The sequence below is a fragment of the Ooceraea biroi genome, chromosome 11 (assembly GCF_003672135.1).
Source record: "Ooceraea biroi isolate clonal line C1 chromosome 11, Obir_v5.4, whole genome shotgun sequence".
NCBI lineage: Eukaryota > Metazoa > Arthropoda > Insecta > Hymenoptera > Formicidae > Ooceraea > Ooceraea biroi.
Window position 1 is genome coordinate 5,744,872 of NC_039516.1, and position 20,298 is coordinate 5,765,169.

General features: G+C 45.5%; 1 protein-coding gene across 3 annotated transcripts in view; it reads right to left on the minus strand.

Moving 5' to 3' along the window:
• The window catches only part of LOC105275875 (transcription factor SOX-11), an 86,387-nt gene that overhangs the window by 18,965 nt on the left and 47,124 nt on the right, over nucleotides 1-20,298 (minus strand). The window contains exon 1 of one of the 3 annotated variants that reach the window (XM_011333046.2): nucleotides 3,357-4,286. The exons of the other annotated variants lie outside the window; for them this stretch is intronic. Within the exon in view, the coding sequence (XP_011331348.1) occupies nucleotides 3,357-3,461 (105 nt within the window). The 5' untranslated portion in view covers nucleotides 3,462-4,286. Of the gene's footprint in view, nucleotides 1-3,356; nucleotides 4,287-20,298 lie in introns of those variants that run through there. 3 annotated transcript variants of the gene reach the window in all.

The following is a 20,298-nucleotide window of genomic DNA, read 5'->3' on the forward strand; positions in this document are numbered from 1 at the left end:
GCATTCTAAATATTTTAGCATTTATCATAACGCGCTTGTCGCGGTTTCAGAATATCGCCAGCCGGATGCAACGGAGGATTTGATAACGCACAGTGCGAACTTTGGCATATCTCAAGGGAGATTAAGACGGCTAACGTAATTGCGGTGCATCGGACGTCAGAAATCAAGATTGTCATCACGTTTGATAAGAAGGCAAAATACGCCAGAATATTAAATTTATGTCAGTGAAATTAAAAGTATTATAGTAATCTCGAATCGTTATTATGTTTTTTCTACAACATTATTAAGCTTAATGTGCATTACGTCAAAGAATTTATGAAATAATGATACGCGAGAGCGATCTTTTTAAGACAATATATTTCACAGTAAACTCTAACACGTACAACGCGATTACGCGGATAAGAAGCGTGATTTAAATTCGCATCGGCATGCGGTTGTTGACTGATAAAATTATCAGTAATCCACAAGATTACAGACGTTCTAAATAAATAGAACGCACAATCGTCTGCATTTCTGATTCGTGCTTACGGATCGACTTATCAAAATGAACCATGCTGTACCATGTCGAATTACAGCCTCTCGGATGATCCGGCGGCGTTGGGCTCGTGCGTGCGAAATCAAAAATCACGACGATGACGCGATCGATCGATTATTCCGCGCCGCGGACCGATACTCGAATCGAGACGCATATACCGGGGAATGTTATTTCCCCGGAGCGATACAAAACACATAACCGTGAGGAGGACTACCTGGATGGACCGAACTCTAGAATTAGAGCCCTGAGCCATTAAAGTCCCGAAGGATAATTGACCGGTCGAAGGATTCGAGACCGGGAGTTACCGAGAAAAATATCGATGTGGCCAGATCTCTCTTTCTCTCTCTCTCTCTCTTTTTCTTTCGGCATGCCTCTAAATAATTATATACGGGGGAGGAATATCCGGTTCATATTCCATATCAGGCAGCAGCCCCGAGGTCTGGAAATACCGACGAATTTTCACGCGAGCCATATGGCACCCTTGTCGTCGCTCATAAGGGAACGCAGCACGCGCACGCACACACACGTACATGATCCTAATGCGATGGTGATGCTTACATGGGTCTGAAGCAGGCATACTCAAATCTTTGGGAGCCTGACGACCCTCTTGGAAACCGTCCGTCGCTTTTCTGAGACCTTCCGGGAAAATCCCACGAGCGATTAAGTTAATCTGGCTGAGCCATTCAATGCGAAAAAATTGAAAAGTTTAAATCCACTTTTTAATTTCATTGTATGCCTGTCAGTACATGTTTCTAATACTTAATAACGCATCGTTTGAATCATGGTCGGTTCGATCTTTCGGTTGCGTGCACGCATTTATGCCAGGATTGAGAACTTTCGAAGCAAATAAAATCTTGGGTAAATAGTCAACTAAAGATAAACTTTTAAAGATCAATATTAAATGTAGACACGACGTGTAATTGTATTTATATTTTATCTTTTGGAAACAGAAACTTTGAAACAGAAACTTTTTCAAGATGTATTATAATTAAAGAGTCAAATGCGATTTTTATCACAATCACATCGTGATCGATCAAGCGATTAACTAAATTTTATGTTACACGCGAAACGAAGGATATACTCATCTCATAAAGCTCGTTTTGTGCGAACGCATCATTTTTTCCACATGCAAACGGCTAACATATCGCCGAGAGAGAGAGAGAGATGCTTTTGATATTTCTGTATATACTGAATCGCTCTTTTAGCACAAACAATAACAGAATAAATATACTTCTATAGTTGGAACGACCGATTTCTTTCGGTCAAAGACGCTGTCACGAATCAACTTCGCTGATCGGTACGTAAGCACAGGGAAAAAAAGTCATTGTTTACGACATTGCGAAGAGACGGATTGCGCAAATATCGCCGTATTTTACATTTTTCGTCAGGTTTAGTTTAATGTGACATCGTGTTTCATCAAGGCATCAAATTATTTTCATCTGCAAAGTCAAGCTCGGTTGCACCGAGTCATCGTTGGTCACATTGGGCTGATCGCCAGGACTCGGTCTTTACGGTCGTTCTGCTTTAATATTACGTTTACATCGTTTGCGCTGTTTCTCCACACATCCATGTGTCCAGTTTTTTCCGACAACTACATAATCAAACACGCGGCAATCAAGCGGATAATTTCTTAATTTAGTATTTTACCGTCTCACATGAATTCGTGATCATCACGTGAAGAATGAAGGCTGTTCAGATACGAATGAACTCCCATTCGTACGGATCAATGCACGTCTAATAGAAGCGAAGAACGTTTCCAATTACGCAAAAAAGAAAAACAAATGATGCAAAATTACTGCGTGAATAATCACACGTGCGGTGCATCGAGAGGGAGTCATCGCGCTCGTCACTTCCAACTGTGTAACCAACGCCAACACATTCGTCCATCGTAAATTCTCAAAACTCGCATCCGCGGAAGGAGAATATGCCGTGAAGCAATAAATCTCATTAACACTAGAGATTTATACACTTCGCCACGTGTGCGCACGCAAAAATATGATCCGCGCCGGTTTACGAGCCACTTCAGAGCGTTCACGTCTTCTCGCGATTACTAACAAAAGCATTAACAATTTTTACGCGGTCATCATTATTAAAAAGAAAAAGCAATTAACATTAACGCGAGAAGTTGGCATTATCATTGATATACTGCAAAATTGGCATTTCTCCTTTTTTTAACATGAGCATTAATTGTCGCAATGTGGATACCTGAATTTTGCCGTACTTGGGAAAGCTTTCTCAAAACAATAATAGAAGCTCTTGAGTACTTTTCCAAGTACGGCAAGAAGCTTAAAGAGAGACCATCGATGCATTCATAGAGCGATATCTGATGTTGAACGTGTGATGCTGTATTAGAAAGCATTGTAGTTCAGGATCTTTATGTACACAGCAGGCATGCCGGTTTCAAAGGGGCCGACTTAATTAGCAACACCATGGACTTGCACTGCAAACAGCGATTGCATTCGATGCAACTTTCCTGCCTAACGCAAGTCGATGAGGTAATTCTTTTTATCTCGGTTACTATAATATGATCACCGTGGTTTCTCTCCGCGGCGCTGCTTTAACACGTTCACGGATAATGAGAGGCGTAATTACCGTGACGTAAATTTTGCGATACACCATGCGAATGCACGAATTTTTTGCCTTAATATTAACAACGTCTGATCTTGATTGCAAATTTAAAAAAAAACTTTGGTTTTGCTTCCTTTCTCGTGATATGAAATTAGTTGCCTATTTTCTGAAAAAAATAACAGATCGAGATTCGCAACGAGTGCGAATGTGTTTTATTTGCAATCAATCTCGCAGAATAAAAAATCGTAATTACCTGTGTCGCATCTGAGTACGGAGTGGGCGAATTTTTATCCACAAGTAACGATCCAAACACCAGTATCCCCGAGTTCGAGGAACTATCTTGCTGTGATGGCACCATTTTCGGGCCGCTTTTTCCGAAGAGAAAAAAACCTCCGCGCACACTTCACTTCAATTTAAACACAGCTCGGCGAATCTCGACGATTTACATCACAATCCGCGCGTTTCGGCCGGAGAATCTCCTGCAGGTCGAACGTTGATTCGACGAGGAACCCCTCTCTGTCGAGGTGATCGCTCGATCACCCTCGTCGCAGACGATCCGTCCGCGACTCCCTCGCCAATGTTCACCGACGGCGTGTCTCGATAAATCTGTCAAGTACGATCGCACTGCCTTCGCGAGACAACCGGCGAAAATGAGTGCTGTCGTTCCCGTGAAACTTGGGAACCGTCAGTTCGAACAGCTAGCAATTCAAACGGTTGCTGACTGTCGGACGAAGCACAGAGCTCCGTGACACAAGCGCTTCCCCTCGTGAACGCGACTCGACTGCGGATCATAGACCGCGCAAGATGCGTCCAACGTCTCGCTATCTCCGCGTACGACACCCTCTCCTCTACCGGGGTGAGCTTGTCCGAACGGCCGACACGACGACTTCTACGGCCGCGCCAGGTATCCCGCAACCACGTGCTCGCCGAGCAGCGCGACGCGGCGTGCCCTGTGATGACTGTATATTTCGATCGCCGTCGAGAGTTCGATACCTCCCGACAAAAGCGTCAGTAAACGAAAATGTCGGCGCGACTTCCTCGCCCTTGGATATCGACGACGTGTACGCGCGCGTCAAGCGTTTAAGACCCTGTCAGTCGCTCGTCGGTCACGATCACATTACGGCCCGCTCTAACCGATCCGTCTGCGAACCGCCTCGGTCCTCGCATCACGACTGCTCGTGCGCTACTGACTGAACGGGCAGGCTGCCCGGCTCTATACGACGCTCAGCTGAGAAGCATACCTCCCTACTCTCACCTCCTCACAGGCACGGCCGCACAGGCACACCGAATCGGCCAATCAGCGTCCGCCGTTGATTCTCCCTCCCCGTCCTCCCCGCACCCGGTGCGACTCGTCCGCGCGCTCGTGCTCACTTCAACGTGCCGCGTTGCGCCGTGCGCACGCATACGTGGATGCCCGTATCCTTAAACTCGATCGCTAATCAGCCACTGTCAGTGTCAAACGCGGTCAAGACTTGCCACCCCCGTTTCTGCCACGTGTTACTGCCCCCCTCGCATCTCTCTATGCTCCATCATGGGATGAGAGTTTTTAACAGGAAGATGCAGGACTATATCCTTTAAACATGTAAACTTTTTCGTTGTAGGATTACGAGAACGATTCTATTATAGATGACTATTGTCGATTGTGCGAATGTTGCACAGAGAATTCTCGATAATATATCAAATGTTGTAGTTGCATTAATTGATAGCGATAACAGTAAAATAAGTTAATATTTTAATATCTAATAAAAATACAGAGAGATTAAAAATAACACATCTATTTTCAATATACCGGTCAATATGAAAATGATATTAAATGTATAATCTGACAAACAAAAATGTATATTATACAGGCATTTATCGAATAAACTTCGATATCCGATCCGCTATCTAATGCTTAATTGTGAGCGCTAATTAAAGTGACTTTGTTATCTCGATACACACACAATATGACTAGAATATTCTGTATTATTGAATCATCGTACTTCGTACTTCGTACATACCTGGTCAAAAATAACTGATAAAAAAGGATGGAAACCAAATGGTTATTCTAGGCAAATATGCATTAATATACATATTTTCGTATTTATTTATCGCTTGTACATGCCAGATTTCACATGCAAAGCTATCTAATAGTCGTCAAATATCGTTGCCTACTTAAATACATAGCATGTTGCAACGAGTACACCAGGTGATAGAAAATACAATCCGATGTCCCTTTAGTTTAGCATAAAGGGCTGAAACTCAGATAAGATAAGATAGGCAGCTCCGTTCCTCCCTCCCTGCCGGCGCGCGAGGGTGGAAGTAAGTCGATGTCCTTGCATCCTCCCGCGATTAGTTTAATCCTGCGTGGACCCGGTGCGACCGCGAAGTCGCGTTATACCGGTTTGGGTACTTGAATGCTGTGCCTGCGGGGGCGTAAAAACATGCGAAATTAAGAGATTACGATCAGCGCGGCGTGCACTTTCTCATATGACGGGCTTTTGAATGCGTCCTTACGTATGCCAGATAATATAACTTGGGAAGGCGTGTTGTGAGCGCGGAGGAGAAATTTGAATCGTAAACCGTTAATTTAACCGCAGCTCAGGATGACGTCCAAATAACACGCTGAATACCCGAGTCGAAATTTTGCGCCTACTTTAATGCTTTTAGCATTCGTACGAACCTACTTTTAGGAAAATAGAACCTAGAACTCTTACACTGAAACTCAAACTCCTACAAACAGATGTTAAGATGCTATTTTGACCCTGCAACGTTCGGCTATAATCTTGATCGTAACCTGCTTTGACGCTCTAGCGGCAAAAAAGGAAATTTCGGACATATTTAGTGTTAAAGTAGTAGCTAAATAGACGCCGAATAACGCCTCAAATGAAGAATTCGAGGTTCAATGTAGAACTAAAATTTCGACTCGGGTAACGCGTGCGTTCCTTCTGAAAACAATTTCCATCGGATCTCTGTGCTCTCTCTCTCTCTCTCTCTCTCTCGCTCTCTGCCGGCGCGAGAGATCGATCTACGTGAAGAGATTAAACGTGAGAATAAACGTATGAACCAGCAAAATTTTACAAACGGAGCTTTTACGGAGTAATCAAGTTTTATAATTTTACGGCTCCCAGAGATCAGATAAGCCATCATAAATGCCGCGACGTGCGTACGAACGAGCGCAAGCTAATTGGTAATTTATTCTCAACGGGAAAAATCGCGGCGCGCTTTTCCCGAAGGAGAACGATTCGAGTTATGGCGTTGCGATATTTATCGAATGAGTAAATCCGTACGTTGGCGATGCGCTGCGTTCTTATCGCTCTTTACGCACATTGTTTGCTTATGGAACGCGCGCGCTCGAGAGTGATCGCAGGACCGTAAAAATGATTTCTCCCTGCTACGCGTCGCATATTAAAGCGCACGGATATGACGTCGTAAAAAAAAGATGAAAAACTGGCGAGTACGGCGGAGACTTTATGTGTAAACAGGTTTAGTGCCGACTGGGCCGCGGTACTCTTGTTCCTTCGAAGGTAATGCCGGGCGCGCCTAGGGGAGTTGCATAATGGCACTCGAATCACCGCGTTTTCTATTCCCATAGAAAATTCTGGATCCGCATTAGCCTCCAGTGAGGCGTCGTGTGCAGCCAGATGCGCATCTCTTTCGGTAATTGTTTCACGCGGAAATAACAGCCCGCTCTCCTCCTTCCCCTGGCAAGCCCTGGCAAATTTGCGTAGGTACGGTTAGGAGTGCAATAATGACACGTTGGATTATTCGATTCGTCATGCTATTTTCCATTTCTATAGAAACGATAGAATCACGGAAGCCTTGTGCCGAGCCAGCTGGACATTGCACAATACTTTCATTTTATATAGTCCGCTCTGATCTTTGATGGGTGTATCTGCGGGGGAGAAAGGCTACAAGCCGCGCGGAAGTTCGCCAATAATAAGTTGCACATGCTTTAGGGCAAATATTAGATTTTCCGTTGCCATAGAACCAGCAACAACTGCTGAAAATATATTAGACTCCATCAATTTCATTCTCAACAAAGCTACCAAGTTTCCTTGTAAATAAGCCCTTTGTAGGTATTTTTGCTTTGCTTCATTTAATTTCGTCAGGATCGCGATTATTGGTGATTTACGCATGATTGCGCGATCGGAACGCGTGCGTTACCCCTTGGGAATCGGCGTCGGCCTTCATTGAAGCCAAATTTTTTTCCGGTAAATGCCCCGATCTATAAATGCAGCGTGACAGAAAGCGCGGTGCGTTTGCCACGGTTGTTTCGCCTACGATATATTTTTAGTAGCCACGCCGCTCAGCAGCGACAGCGACGACCCGTACGTACGTACGAGAACGAGACGGACGCCTGTTCACATTCTTTATTTTGCGCAAACACGTCAAAAGAGGCACACGCTGTGCGTCATACAAATATAAACCATATATACCGGGCCTAACGAAACCGTTTCGGCGAAAACGACGACGGATGCGACGAGCGACGTCTGCCGCTCTTTTCCTGTCGTTTGCGAACGACCACACCGGCATCTCGGCGAGGAAGTTTGGGCAAATCGCGATCAATTCATAGACCAGAGTTTCCATGCTACCATATATCGGACAAAACCGTATCTCTCGATCGACATAAAGTCTTTCACCTCCATCCGCTCGGCGCATGTTTCTGTCCACACACACGGTCGAGACATCGAGAGTCTCTTAATTTTTGGCAGAGCTACAAGTCGCCTATGGTCATAAATACGTCGCGCTCACACTTGACTAGATCTCTGTTCTTTTTTTCCTCACTGTCAAGGTTAACCCTTGAAAATATAATTCCGCGAAATAGACCACTTCTACGAAACGAGCGTTATTATTTTCAAGAGTAAACCGTCGGGTTTCAAGGAGTCTCGTGTTTTTCAGAAACCGATTAGCCCGCCAATCTACCCGAGGTAGATTAAAAAAAGCAATTGGAATAACAAGTCTTTAACACGTATTAAAATCGGTAAAATAAGCCTTTTATCGGCGATGTCCATTTTTTCAGCGAGCCTGCCTATTCCGATCGCAAGCTGATCTGCGAGCAGAAGTGTTGCGATGACGCAAGAGTATCCGTATCAGCAGCCGGGTATCGATACACTCTTCCCGGAATCGCGCGGTTTATTGAGCGGACAGGTAACGGGCGCGGGATCTCCAAGGATCGGCGCGATCGTTGGAGAACGGCGAGACGTCTGGGATTCGGCGCGGACGCACGCGTTCGTATTTCAAGTTCGCTACATAAAAGCGATATAGGTCGACGTGGCGGCACGATTCCTCCCAAGGCCTGCGTTAAGCGTCTCCCGGCCTGATCGGGGCGAGGCAAACGCTCACCGGGACTCTCTCTTCCCGCTAACGGAAAAAAGTATCGTCCGGCATCCGATGGGTGAGGTCGCGCCGCCGCTCTTAACCGGATGCTAACTGCAACTCGAGAATACTAAAACGCCAACGGTGGACGGCGTCCCTCGCCGACATGTTTACGAGAAACGTGGCTTCTGCGGCAACGCTGCACGGTGATCTGTGATCCTTACGCGCCGCAATTTAGCCTCGCATCGCCGCCGATAACCGACCGCCAGAAAAATCGTTTGTTACTGACCGTCGTCATCATCATCGTTGTCCCTGTAACTTGCCTGCGGCAACTGCCGACGAACGCTCTATTGCGTCACTCATTGTGATAAATAACTGTGCCAAAGGTATTTACAGAATTGTGCGAGTAATTAGAAATCAAATCCATGACTAACGTTTTAATATCTTCCTAGATCTGTCCCTCTCGGGTATTTATCGAAATATTCAATTAGAAATCGCAGGAAATAGATTTAGATCTAGTAATGTTCTTCTGAAGTTCTCTAAAAGCTTCATAAGATTCGTAGAGTCGGTAATCATAATTTATTATAATTAATCAATAGTATCAATCATAATTAATCACGAGTCGCGGAGCTTCATGCAGATTCATACAACTTTAGAACTTATAGATCTGTTCAGCCGATTTCACATCTCGATTCGGTCTAGCTCGGTCTGGTTTCTAGGAAATCATCTACGGTTTCACTTAAGACTCGGGTGATTTTAAGTGCTCGCAATATCAGGAAACATAATTCACGATCGGACAAGAGAAAGAGGGAGAAAGAGAGAAATACGCGCATCGCGCAGACACGGTCGCGATTTTTCGCTGACCCTGTTTCAGCGCAATCCTAATCGCTCGTAAACGCGTAATAGATTTTCCACTCTCTGCACGCGCGCGCGCGCATTAAAAACATCATAAATAGCCGGGCACGGAGATAACGAGTAATTCTTTTCGACCGCCTGGCCGCGTGTGTGTCGAAATCAATCAATGTTAAGCAGGGTCAATAGTCATGCGGTGCTGGACGCGATAACGCGGATAACGCTCAAGATCGGGAATTATCTGCGCGTGGTAAGTACGCTTAATCCCCCCGATAGCCCGCGCGATGCATCGTCTTCGCCCGATGCAACTCCGCGCGCGCGAGAAACGTCCGAGTGCGTCGGCGTTACACAATTTAAGAGCGGAGCTTACGCGTGTCGCGCATACTCATGCATTGTCATAAATTATACTGAATCGCGACCACGCGCGATTTAATTCGATGCCCGCGCGCTTATAATACGGATTATGCGTTGTGTATGCAACGAAATCGGCCTTCGATTGCTTAATTCGCGCCACGGCGGTATTTTCCGCGCCGCGTTAACGACGCTCCTCGGCTTGTCTCGGCCTGCTAAAAAAAAAACAACCGCGCGAAACAAGCGTGCAGCAAGTTGATATAGGATGTACGCAGCTTCTCGTTATCCGAAAGTCCATGAAGTTGCATTGATTTGCCGTTGCAATTACCGCGCAAGATATTTCGCGGTGATGTAGGATACTAATAAACGTTCGCCGACGAAATACAAAATATTTCTCCTGGATGTTAAAACAGGGTCACGACAAAAAGCTAAAGACGCATTAAGGACCAAAAAAGCTTAATCAACGTGCATTTTCAACCGTGGATTTCATACTGTGTAGAAGATAACTCATGCTTTAGCGATTACTTTCATGTTATTCAACTCGTATATTTTGTAAACGAATTGAGAAAATGTCGTCACCAATTGTGAATCATCAGCATATCACTTCCCCTGAAAATTTCACAGTGCGATATAAATAAATTGCAGTCGCTCGGTGTTATCACGTTTATCGGAATTTGCAAATTTTTACAATCAACTTTTAATTACCGGAAGATAGTTACGCGTCGATGGACGTCGGAGAGTTGATGCGAATAAAAAAATTGAGCCTCGATTTATTTCGGAGTGGGTATCATCGAAATTGCCATTAGTAATACCGAGATATCCTGCATGCAATGTCGATAATGATGCAATGCCAATGAAATATAGCGAAACCGCGGAACGTGACGAATGTGCGGAGGTTAAAAACCTCGGCGCGGTGTCCATGAAACAGATGGAAAAGGCGATGCGCCGTGATCATTTCGACAATGCGAATGACGCAGCTGATTTTGCACGCGAAAGTACGTGCACACCACGATTTTCCGCGAAAGCGATTCGGTGCGGGATAAGTTATCGTTATTTCGACATCGACATCAGTGTCAGACTTTGATTAATCCGCGTTAGAATCCGCGACAGAACACGGTGACGCGATAACGCTCGTCCGATAATACCATCGTCCGATCGAGCATTTGCATCGTATCTCCGCGTGTATTGCATATCACGAGAGAGTTTAATTGGCACGTCGGAATCGAGAAGAGTTTAACGTCCTGATTGAGCCGACGTTGAGAAAAAAAGAGATAACCATGGGTATCCTGTAGCAGCTAGATATCCGTCTATCAAATAGTCAACACAGAGATTACGTCATATCTAAAATAAGCACCGAACACACATTTGTCGAGGAGAGTTTGTGAAAAATATCTTGTCGTTAAGAAGTAAACTGCGACTGCGTTTTACGCGCGACTACTATGCAACAATAACACAGAACAGTGCTGTTAAATAAATAATTACACAGGAAGCGCTCGTTATTCGTACCTGTTTGTCGACTGCACGCGTCCGAGAATCGATGCAGACCAGCGATATCCGCACGGTTGCAAAACGGCGCAGTCTCGCAAAGCAGCTACCGGATTTTACCGAGAGATTTAACGGTCCATCACGACACAGCATTCATGCTGACACAGCGAGCATCGAGGAACCAGCGTCCTTCTGGCTTCTTCACCTGCCTTGGTTTTTGTCCAAGACACAAGTTCGCACAGACTTCGGACGTTTCTGGGACGAAGGCAATACTTTCCTGAAAGGAATAAGTCCCAAGCGGGATTCCATGAAGTATTGTCGACCTATCTAGCACCTGCGAAGCGGTTAACCCATGGATTTTGAAAAAGGTTGATCGGTTCTCCTGGCGGTCGAAAATTCGACCTTCGAGATTCAGTCACTTTAAATCGTAACAATGCGACTTTGCCAGGTAACGCGATGCAAAAGAACGACAATGCCCCGAGTCGCACGCGGGTTCCGAGAGCTGCTTCTATGCCGCATTCAGAATAGCAAGGTTTCGCACGCCGAATAACGACGGCTGCCATTCCCCGTGATGCTTCTTGATAAGCTTATACTGAAGCGGCCTATAGCTGCGATAAATATCTCGATACAAGTATTGTATTACCTATACGTTTGGCTCAATTGTCTGATTTCTCACACACATAACACACACACACAAATGTATAATAATATATAATTACATTTAAAGAAAAGATTACGAAATAAACGTGTTTTACAACCTTGTCAGTAGTAATATTTTTATTCGTCCGTCTTGTACAACATTTCTTAGGATTCTAAAAAAGATGTTCTTTGTCACGCGCGATTTGATTCGAAATTGCGTCAATAATCCATCGTTTCTGCGACGATCTCGTGGCGACTCGGAGTTAATTTTCAAGAAGACACGCTTGACGACCCAAGCTAGAGAGGCGGTCGAGTCGGCACCGACATAGGTCACCGACGAAAACGTAAGGGGCCGAATGCTAATTCGGCGCGGGCTGATTGCGAGACGAAGCTGGGTTGCCATGCGAAACGAGCCATTAACATGTAATTGCTTTCCACGAATCCACCTACTCGCGTCCAGTTGCTTTTGATAAAGCTAATTGCAGGTTTGCCCACGCTAATGCCTATTCACGAATATCCTACGAAGTAGGTAGGTAATGATACCCGCCGCCGGGAATAATGCATGCACATCTTTCGCGAAACGAAAGAAAAAAACGAGAAGACGACGAATCCTGTTGGATCGCGATTGAGATAAGGGCGAGAGATTTTCGCGAAGAGAGAATACAGAGCGGACGACACACGTCTCGTAGATCGACGTGCTCACGTGAAATCCAAGTGCTCTGACCGCTCCAATTCCTGAGCGAAACTGGACAATTTGTCGGAAAGATCTCATCCATCGCGATACCGATTCCATTGCGAAATTAGCACAGCCGCTTTGTCATACGAGCGATAACTTTTTTTCACAAGATTGTAATCTGCGATTACCGGATCTTATCTCGCGTCACTTATTGATCCTATTCTACGCGAGAGGAAAAATCCCGCGCAAGAATTATTATATTTATTTCATTTTTATTGAGTCATCCGGCTTTTCCTCTGTTGGTCGGCCGCGGGGTACCGGCGATGTTTTTAATTGCGTCATTCTCGCGAGTGCCGCAGGTGTGATTAATCTCCGCGCGATCCGCGGTGCAAGAAATTTCCCAGCGCGCGTTCGCCTAACAAATTAATAAATCGCATCTAATCGTACCGCTCGAATGCTCGGGCGCAGTTATCGCTGACGTCTCGCGCGCTACCACGAGGACGGCGGGAAGAGGCGTGCGGTGGGAAGGCACGCTGATTCTGAGAATTAATGCTCGGCTAAAGAAACGCTTGAGATACAACGTTAATTAAGATAACGGTACCCCGATACGAGCGAATAGTAGAGAAAAGAAGGCTCGGGCGAATATGTATCTGACCCTCGGCGAACGCGCGGAAGAGCGGACGAGACGGAGACGCGCGGTGCCACTAATTAGACGCGGGTACAAGCGATTTTTACGCGATCCGCGCCATCACTCGCGCGCGCTGTATCGGACTACCTTCGCGGAGGGCTGCTAACAGTGTCATTTATACCCGAAGACCCCAGGCTGCTTCTCCTCGGCCACGGGTTTTCAGTAAATTTCTTCGACTCGACAAAACCTCGCGATAGGTATTTCCTCTTTTTCTTCCCGCGTCAAACGCGTCTGCGCATTATTATTATTGTCAACGTTGAGCCGAAAAGTATGCAATCGATTCAACATTCCGTAATCTAAAACGCACTGCAAGTTCTTCAAGATTTCGTTCTTTTATTCAAGGTAGTCGGGACCGTCTATCGTCAATCGAGAGAGAAAGAGAAAGATCTTTTGCATTTCGAAGTTCTAGATAAGATATTTTTCCTTGCATCAATACTGACGCAACGTGTCGGCGGGGGTTCTAGTTACCTTAAACGTCGGGACAGGGAACGAAACAGAGAAACGCCGAGTACCGGTCGTTTATGACTAGTTGCATGACTCATAAGAAAATACTTCTTGAATCGAAAGCTCGAAACCAAAATCGTCGAATCACGCTTGCGGTGTGGGAATGTCTCGTGCCACGGTAAAAGCGTATAATCGTGTCACTTCGCGGACATGTCTATCTCCATGATGCGTACAGGAAGTCAGAAGACACGCGTGTCGCGACCGATTATGCTCGCGGGGAAGCCGCGATGCATCTCGCGCGGTATCCCTCTTTCCCGAAATGACGGACACCGTCATTGCGTTCATGGCGAGGTCCGCCAGTCACGTTGCGAAATGATCGTCCTGTTGTACATTAGTCGACTGTACGGAAACTGGTGGAACACCCGCGCCGCATTACAGCGCTCTGAGTCAGGCTATCGCCAGTCGCGCGGATCTTGCGCAACGCACAGCGTGCAACTATCTAACGACCGCCGCTTTACGTACGCCGCTTTAACGGGCCTCCGCGTGCCGCGACACGAGATGCTAACCGAGATGAGTGCAACGATCCTCGGGGATCCTCGCTTCGCCTCCATAAAATCAGGATTTACGCCAAAAACGAGAGAGAAGCCAAAGGGAGAAGATAATTTAAGTCGAATAAAGAGAATGGAGTAAAAGGAAAGAGAATATCTGTAAATGAAATTAGACTACTCAAATGTGTAAAAATACATGACATTTATCTATTTAAACAGTACCTATTTACTAATGCAGAGAGTAAAACAGAAGTAAATCAGACTCAAATTGCAGCAGATGAGGAATAAAGGAGAAGTTGTAAGGGGTCGAGATTAATTACGATCGAAATGATAGAGCGGAGCGGATGAAACCGCGTGTCAGCGGCAGTTATCCGCAGCTGCCGTAACGGAAATCGCCAGAGATGCTTCTCGTCGGAGCGGCAAGGAGCGGCCCCGTGTTTCTCCCGGCTCGACTCGAGCGTACGTGACACGCTGAAGGCGATCGCGCGGCTCGCAGCCGCGTAACTCGCGCGATGCCTGAGCGAATTGCGTCATTCGCCTCTGCAAGTCTGCAGCTCGCGAGCCGCGACTCGCAGACTAAGCGACGCCGGTTTCGCACGAGTGACCGTTGCCACAACCGCCGCGAATGTACGCACGATTGTACGCGAGTTAATCGCAATAAGCCACTTTCGCATCCCGCTTATCAGCGCATCGGCGATACGGAAGCAAGGATATTAAGAAAACAGGGATTAAACCTTGCCAGGGCTACTGTTCATCTGACGTTAAACTTTGCGAGGGCTATTCTCTGCCAAATATTTCAAACAATGTGAACAGTCGTCTTACAAGGGAAGATTTTTAGGTGTTACACTCGGATTTCAAAAATTTTTTGCATGCAGGTAGGGAGGTCCCCAAATAGAAGAAAAAAAAATAAAAGTAGCGGCCCAAATGCATATTTGCGCGCTACGTGCGCAATTTTCGATGTTAGGTTAATTACTCAAAAATGCTATTTCCAATCGAATTCTTTACATTTTTTATTTCACCTAATGCACATTTATATTGCTTTGAATAATTTTGTGTGTGTGTGTGTGTGTATGTGTGCATGTGTGTGCGTGCGCGTATGTGCTTCTGTGTGCGTGTGTGTACTTGTGTGCGCGCGCGCGTGTGTGTGTTTAGAAAATACGAGCGTCTAATGTAATCTCGTGCCGCGCGAGCACAGTGCGTATAAAAGGCCCATTGCTCAAAAATGGTATTTGCATCGCACCTTTTTTAATTTTTTACTGCAACTGCTAATGCACACAATTTGGAATAATTGTACATTGCGCAAATCGTAGTTTGCTCTTTCTGCGTGATTTATTGTATGCGACTTTAAATAGATTTGATCAGAATCCATAACGAGGACATAAAAGATCTGGTCAAGGAAGGTTTTTAATTCTTTCAGTTTTAATTTTGGTTTTGATTTCTTTTTAAAGCGTTGTGCATTAGGTGAAATAAAAAATGTAAAGAATTCGATTGGAAATAGCATTTTTGAGTAATTAACCTAACATCGAAAATTGCGCACGTAGCGCGCAAATATGCATTTGGGCCGCTACTTTTATAATTTTTCTTCTATTTGGGGACCTCCCTACCTGCATGCAAAAAATTTTTGAAATCCGAGTGTAACACCTAAAAACCTTTCCTTGTTAGACCAGCGTGCAAATGTGAAAATTTCTAACTTTCTTATTGTCTTATCTTCTTATTGTTTTCAATACTTTCACAAGGTTCCCGAGGTAGTCGAGCCAGTTCATACTTCCGAAATAGAAGAGAACGACATACCGAAATTAGTTTCATCTTTTCGCTCTTCTTACATTGTAATGAGTGTTTTTCAGCAGTATCTTTCACCCATGAGTACTCCGAAATTGTCACCGTCTGCTGCTTCGTTCTCTCCGCTGGCCGTTTTCGTCGTGCCTCGAAAACAGCCTTGTTTAACCACGAAATTAATAAATAATTAAATAAATAGACGAGAAAATCGCGCGAAGGCCACGCGCGCTCGGACGAGCAAACAGTTATCATTAGGCAGCGCGCTCGAGATAATGTCAGTTCTCTTTGTGCGACGCCGCGCAGACTATCGGCAGATAATTGCATAATGTGAGCGCGTATCCGTTGCTCTCATACTTCGCTGTCGCGCGTAAGTATATAGCCGTCGCCGCCACGCCGTAGTACCCTCGCGTGTATTGTGGGTGGACGAGTGTCCTTGGCCTTGAACATATCGAGGGGGACCCTCATGCGACGGCTCAGCAACGATGACGACGATGATGATGACGACGATGAGGAGGACAAGAGGCGGTCGCTGCCGACGAGTATGTGGAAAATGCGGGCCGCAACGCACCGGTTGTCCGTGTCGCTTGCCGATCTCTCCATTCCGCTCTCGTTCTCCTACCGCCTTCCTCGTGCAGCTCTTCCGCTCGCATAACACTCGTATTGCTCCCCAGTTCACTCCCGATGATGTCTGCTGGCATTCTTCGTCCCCTCGGCCACTGAATCCAGCCTCTCACTTTCGCCGTTCTTCTTCGGCACGTCTAATCTTCCCTTCTTGATCCTGCCGATCAAATGGCGTTTTGCACTTTTGTCAAGCGCCAAAGCGCCGGTTTGTCATGCCGGTTGTCTCACGTCAAGCTTCCTTCTGTCGCAAGCGTTATCGCCCACCAATTATTACCAATCGCTGGACATTACGTACGAAAGCGGCAATCTCGAAATCTGGTCTTCATCTACTTTCTTCGTAGACTTTATTACTTATTATCCGATGTTGCATACGACTGCACGTGTAGGAGTAACGTAGTTGAGGTTTGTTCTATCATTTGAATTCAGCTTACACTGAATTTTATTATAATATCTATTTCTATTTATGTCACATGCAATCCTGTACTAAAAACAGAACTGTTTGGACGAGCAAAATTAACGATAACCTCCGCTCCAATTATTATCAAGTTATTGAATAATTATGTATAATGTGCAGCGATGCATCTTTCCAACACGCTTGCAATAAATGCAATTAATGCAATTACTGAATCAACAAAATACTTATCGCGTCAATTACGTAATTTGTATAGTCTCTTTGTAGAAGTGTTAAATTTACTCATTCAGTTAACGTGCAATATTGCTGAGACTCAAAGATTCAAAGTCATAGTAAAGAGAAAGAGCAAACATAAACTAATCGTGAAGAGTGCTGCGTACATAATCCATCTGAGTGTGGAATCAAAGGAATGTGATTTTCAAATTTCTCTAATAATGAGAGAAATTGATTTAAAAAATTACATATTATAAAGAAATATTTCTTCATATTCTTTGAAATATTTTCCTCTCGGCATAAATTGGATTGTCGCCAGCTTGGCCTTGTTCGCATGGAACGACCAGATATATCGAGAAAGTGATGGTAGTAAATAGATGTCCACGTCAGTCTGGGCATCTGCTGAAAAATATGCGAAGACATCAGCTGTTCGAGCTGTATAGCATGATTGGCTGTCTGGCCGATCGGCGCCTCATGAAAGGTAAGTTTGACCCTCACAGACAGAAAAGGGCGGACCGGTTGCACTCCGCATACATGGATGCTCTTTAGTTGGCGCCCGACTTACTTTAAGACAGTTCCTGAGCCCCATTTCTTGGAATTTACAAGGCTGGTAATATTAGACGACCACCGTGTGGAAAACGCAATCCAAATATCGCATTCAAGTTGGCAGAAGATAATTCTAGATGTTAAACGTTGATTTCAACGTTAACCAATCATTAAAAATAGCAAATGTGTAACGTTAAAAGAATTGCTAAAATGTTCGAAATCATCGGTCAAAGTCCAGTAGCATGCAGGAAAACACCAATGCGCTAGATAATGATGCAATTAAGTATTAATTGTTAACCGTAAAACAGCAGATCTCAGTAAGTGTGCATGTATGCGTGTGCAAGAAAGAAAAAGATTAGAAAGCACAATGGAACAAATTGAAGATTATAAGACTGATTCGTTCACGTACATAAATAAACTCTTTATCTAATAGTTATTGAAGTGTAATCAACGTTCAATGTTTTAGTCGATTTTTTCCATCGGAGATTACGAGTACAGTGACAAATTGAGACGTTTCTACAATTACACGGGACACGCTTTTATTTGAGGACCGAGAATTTTGAAAGCGAGAAGCAGCTGCTTTCCCGAATTACGTCGTCGTCGATAGAAACACGCCACGTCCAGCGGACAACCGCTCTGCTCCGCTGATAGCGAATTAATTCGCCATCGCGCGCGGGCGCGCATGGTCACTTAATCACTTCCCCGGTCCCTCCGAGGCGCGTATGTGTGTCGGTGACACCATTTAGCGCGGCGCGCTCGCGCGCACTGATTAGATACGGACAATCGCATCTGACAGCGAGCACACCGAGCGCGATGCGAGCAGGCGCGTGCTTGTTCCGTCATGCTCGCTCCGTCGTGCTAGCTGTCTTCGTTATTCGGCAGAAAAATCCTCCGGTTTATCGCCGGTGCAGCTATGACGGCAGCTGCGTTCCATTAAACGACGTTCTGTAATAAATAAATACGAACTCGATGATGAACGGTTTCCACGTATCGATTTCCCGTCTCTTTCTTTCTCTCTCTCTCTTTCTTTTCTTCTCTCGTTACGCGCACCGTCGACTCGTCCGTTCTAATCGCTCATCGCTCGTATTTCTCCTCGCGTAGCGAGATAGCGTTTCCACGATACTCTACTCGCGCGATGGGCGACGCGACGAGACGATCAGTCCGTGTTCCGAGTCGTCCATCGACAGGATGTGGGATCGTGCTTTAAAAGAACCCACTTCCTCCGAACGGCGACACACGAGACGGATTGGTTCCATACGCCTTCTTCCTCCGAGCCTTCCTTCACGCCGAGCACGGCCGACGACGTCGGACTCGTCTCGTGGTGTTTCCACGTGTCTTTCTGCAATGTCGATCCATGACGTAAAGTACCACGGTCGGTTTCCACGAGTCTTAACGGTTTGATGAATAGCTATGTCGTTGATATGGGTGCCGCTGTTACCTCTGTATTATGTCCTGAATTAGAGAAGTTTATCTAAAAGACACCAGAACACGCTTGGTGATAATACAGATCACGCTGTTTATTCAACAGTAGTACCATCCAGAACGCACCTTAAATCGTTCGATTATTTAAAGTAATCCTAAAATTAATCATAATGTTAAACATATAATTTTATGCAAGTTTTGTTTAACAGTGAACAAGTTTGAAAAATATATAACGTGCGCGTGTTGCACTCGAGTCTGCAATAAATTTGTGACATGTAGATGACCATATTTTTCGTAATGTACGCACGTGTGTACGTGTGTGTTTATATTCGCGAACTCTAAAGAGAATCCCGTTACAATATTACGATGTCCAACTAATTTTACATGCGTGTGTGTACACGATTTTATGAGTCAACGCTTTCGAGCGGCAGTTAATCGAAAGCGGAAGTCGCAGGCACGATTGCACGTTGCGCGCTGGAGCAGTCGGCGAGCACCGACCATTGCTTTCTCGCTCGCTCTGTTTAACAGAGTATGAAATAATTGCACGCCACAAAAATCTGATCGCGATACGTCGTTCCCCGACGCTGCTGTCTTGAGCGATGCGCTCGCAACGTTTACAGAATTTTACAACGACGTAGCGACGTGTCGTTAACAGCGGTCACGTAATCTCATCTTCACTTGATGGAAAAATCAAGAGTTCAAAGAATATGTCTATGCCGATAATAAGCAGCACAGCAGACAAAATGAGATAGCAAAATGCATTACCAACTCAAAAGTGAATTTCAATATGAATGAATTATCATTAACCGCGCGTGGGGTCGCGTAAGAACCCTCTTCCGCACACCCTCCGACGTCATATTAAGTTAAAGACTAACGGAAGGGCCGCTGCTGTACATTAGTAATTTCGCGACGAGGCAAGCGTGACCGGCAATTCGTCGTGTATGCGTCCGATTTAAAGTTTAAAGCGCTCGGGGAGACACGAAGCAGCGCGGCTTGCACAATTGGGAGTTTTTACAAAAACCGCTGCTTGGGGTCGCTGAGCAGCCCTTTAAAGGGACAGCAAGGTCATCGCACCTGAGCTTCGGAACCTCTGTGAGAACGGTATGAAAGGTGATCCAATACCGGGGGTAGGCCCTCGGAAGAGTACACGCGACGAGCGTTGCGCACGTATGTGAATACGCGAGCGAGTGGCTGTACGCGTGCGTGCATGCGCGTGTATCCGTA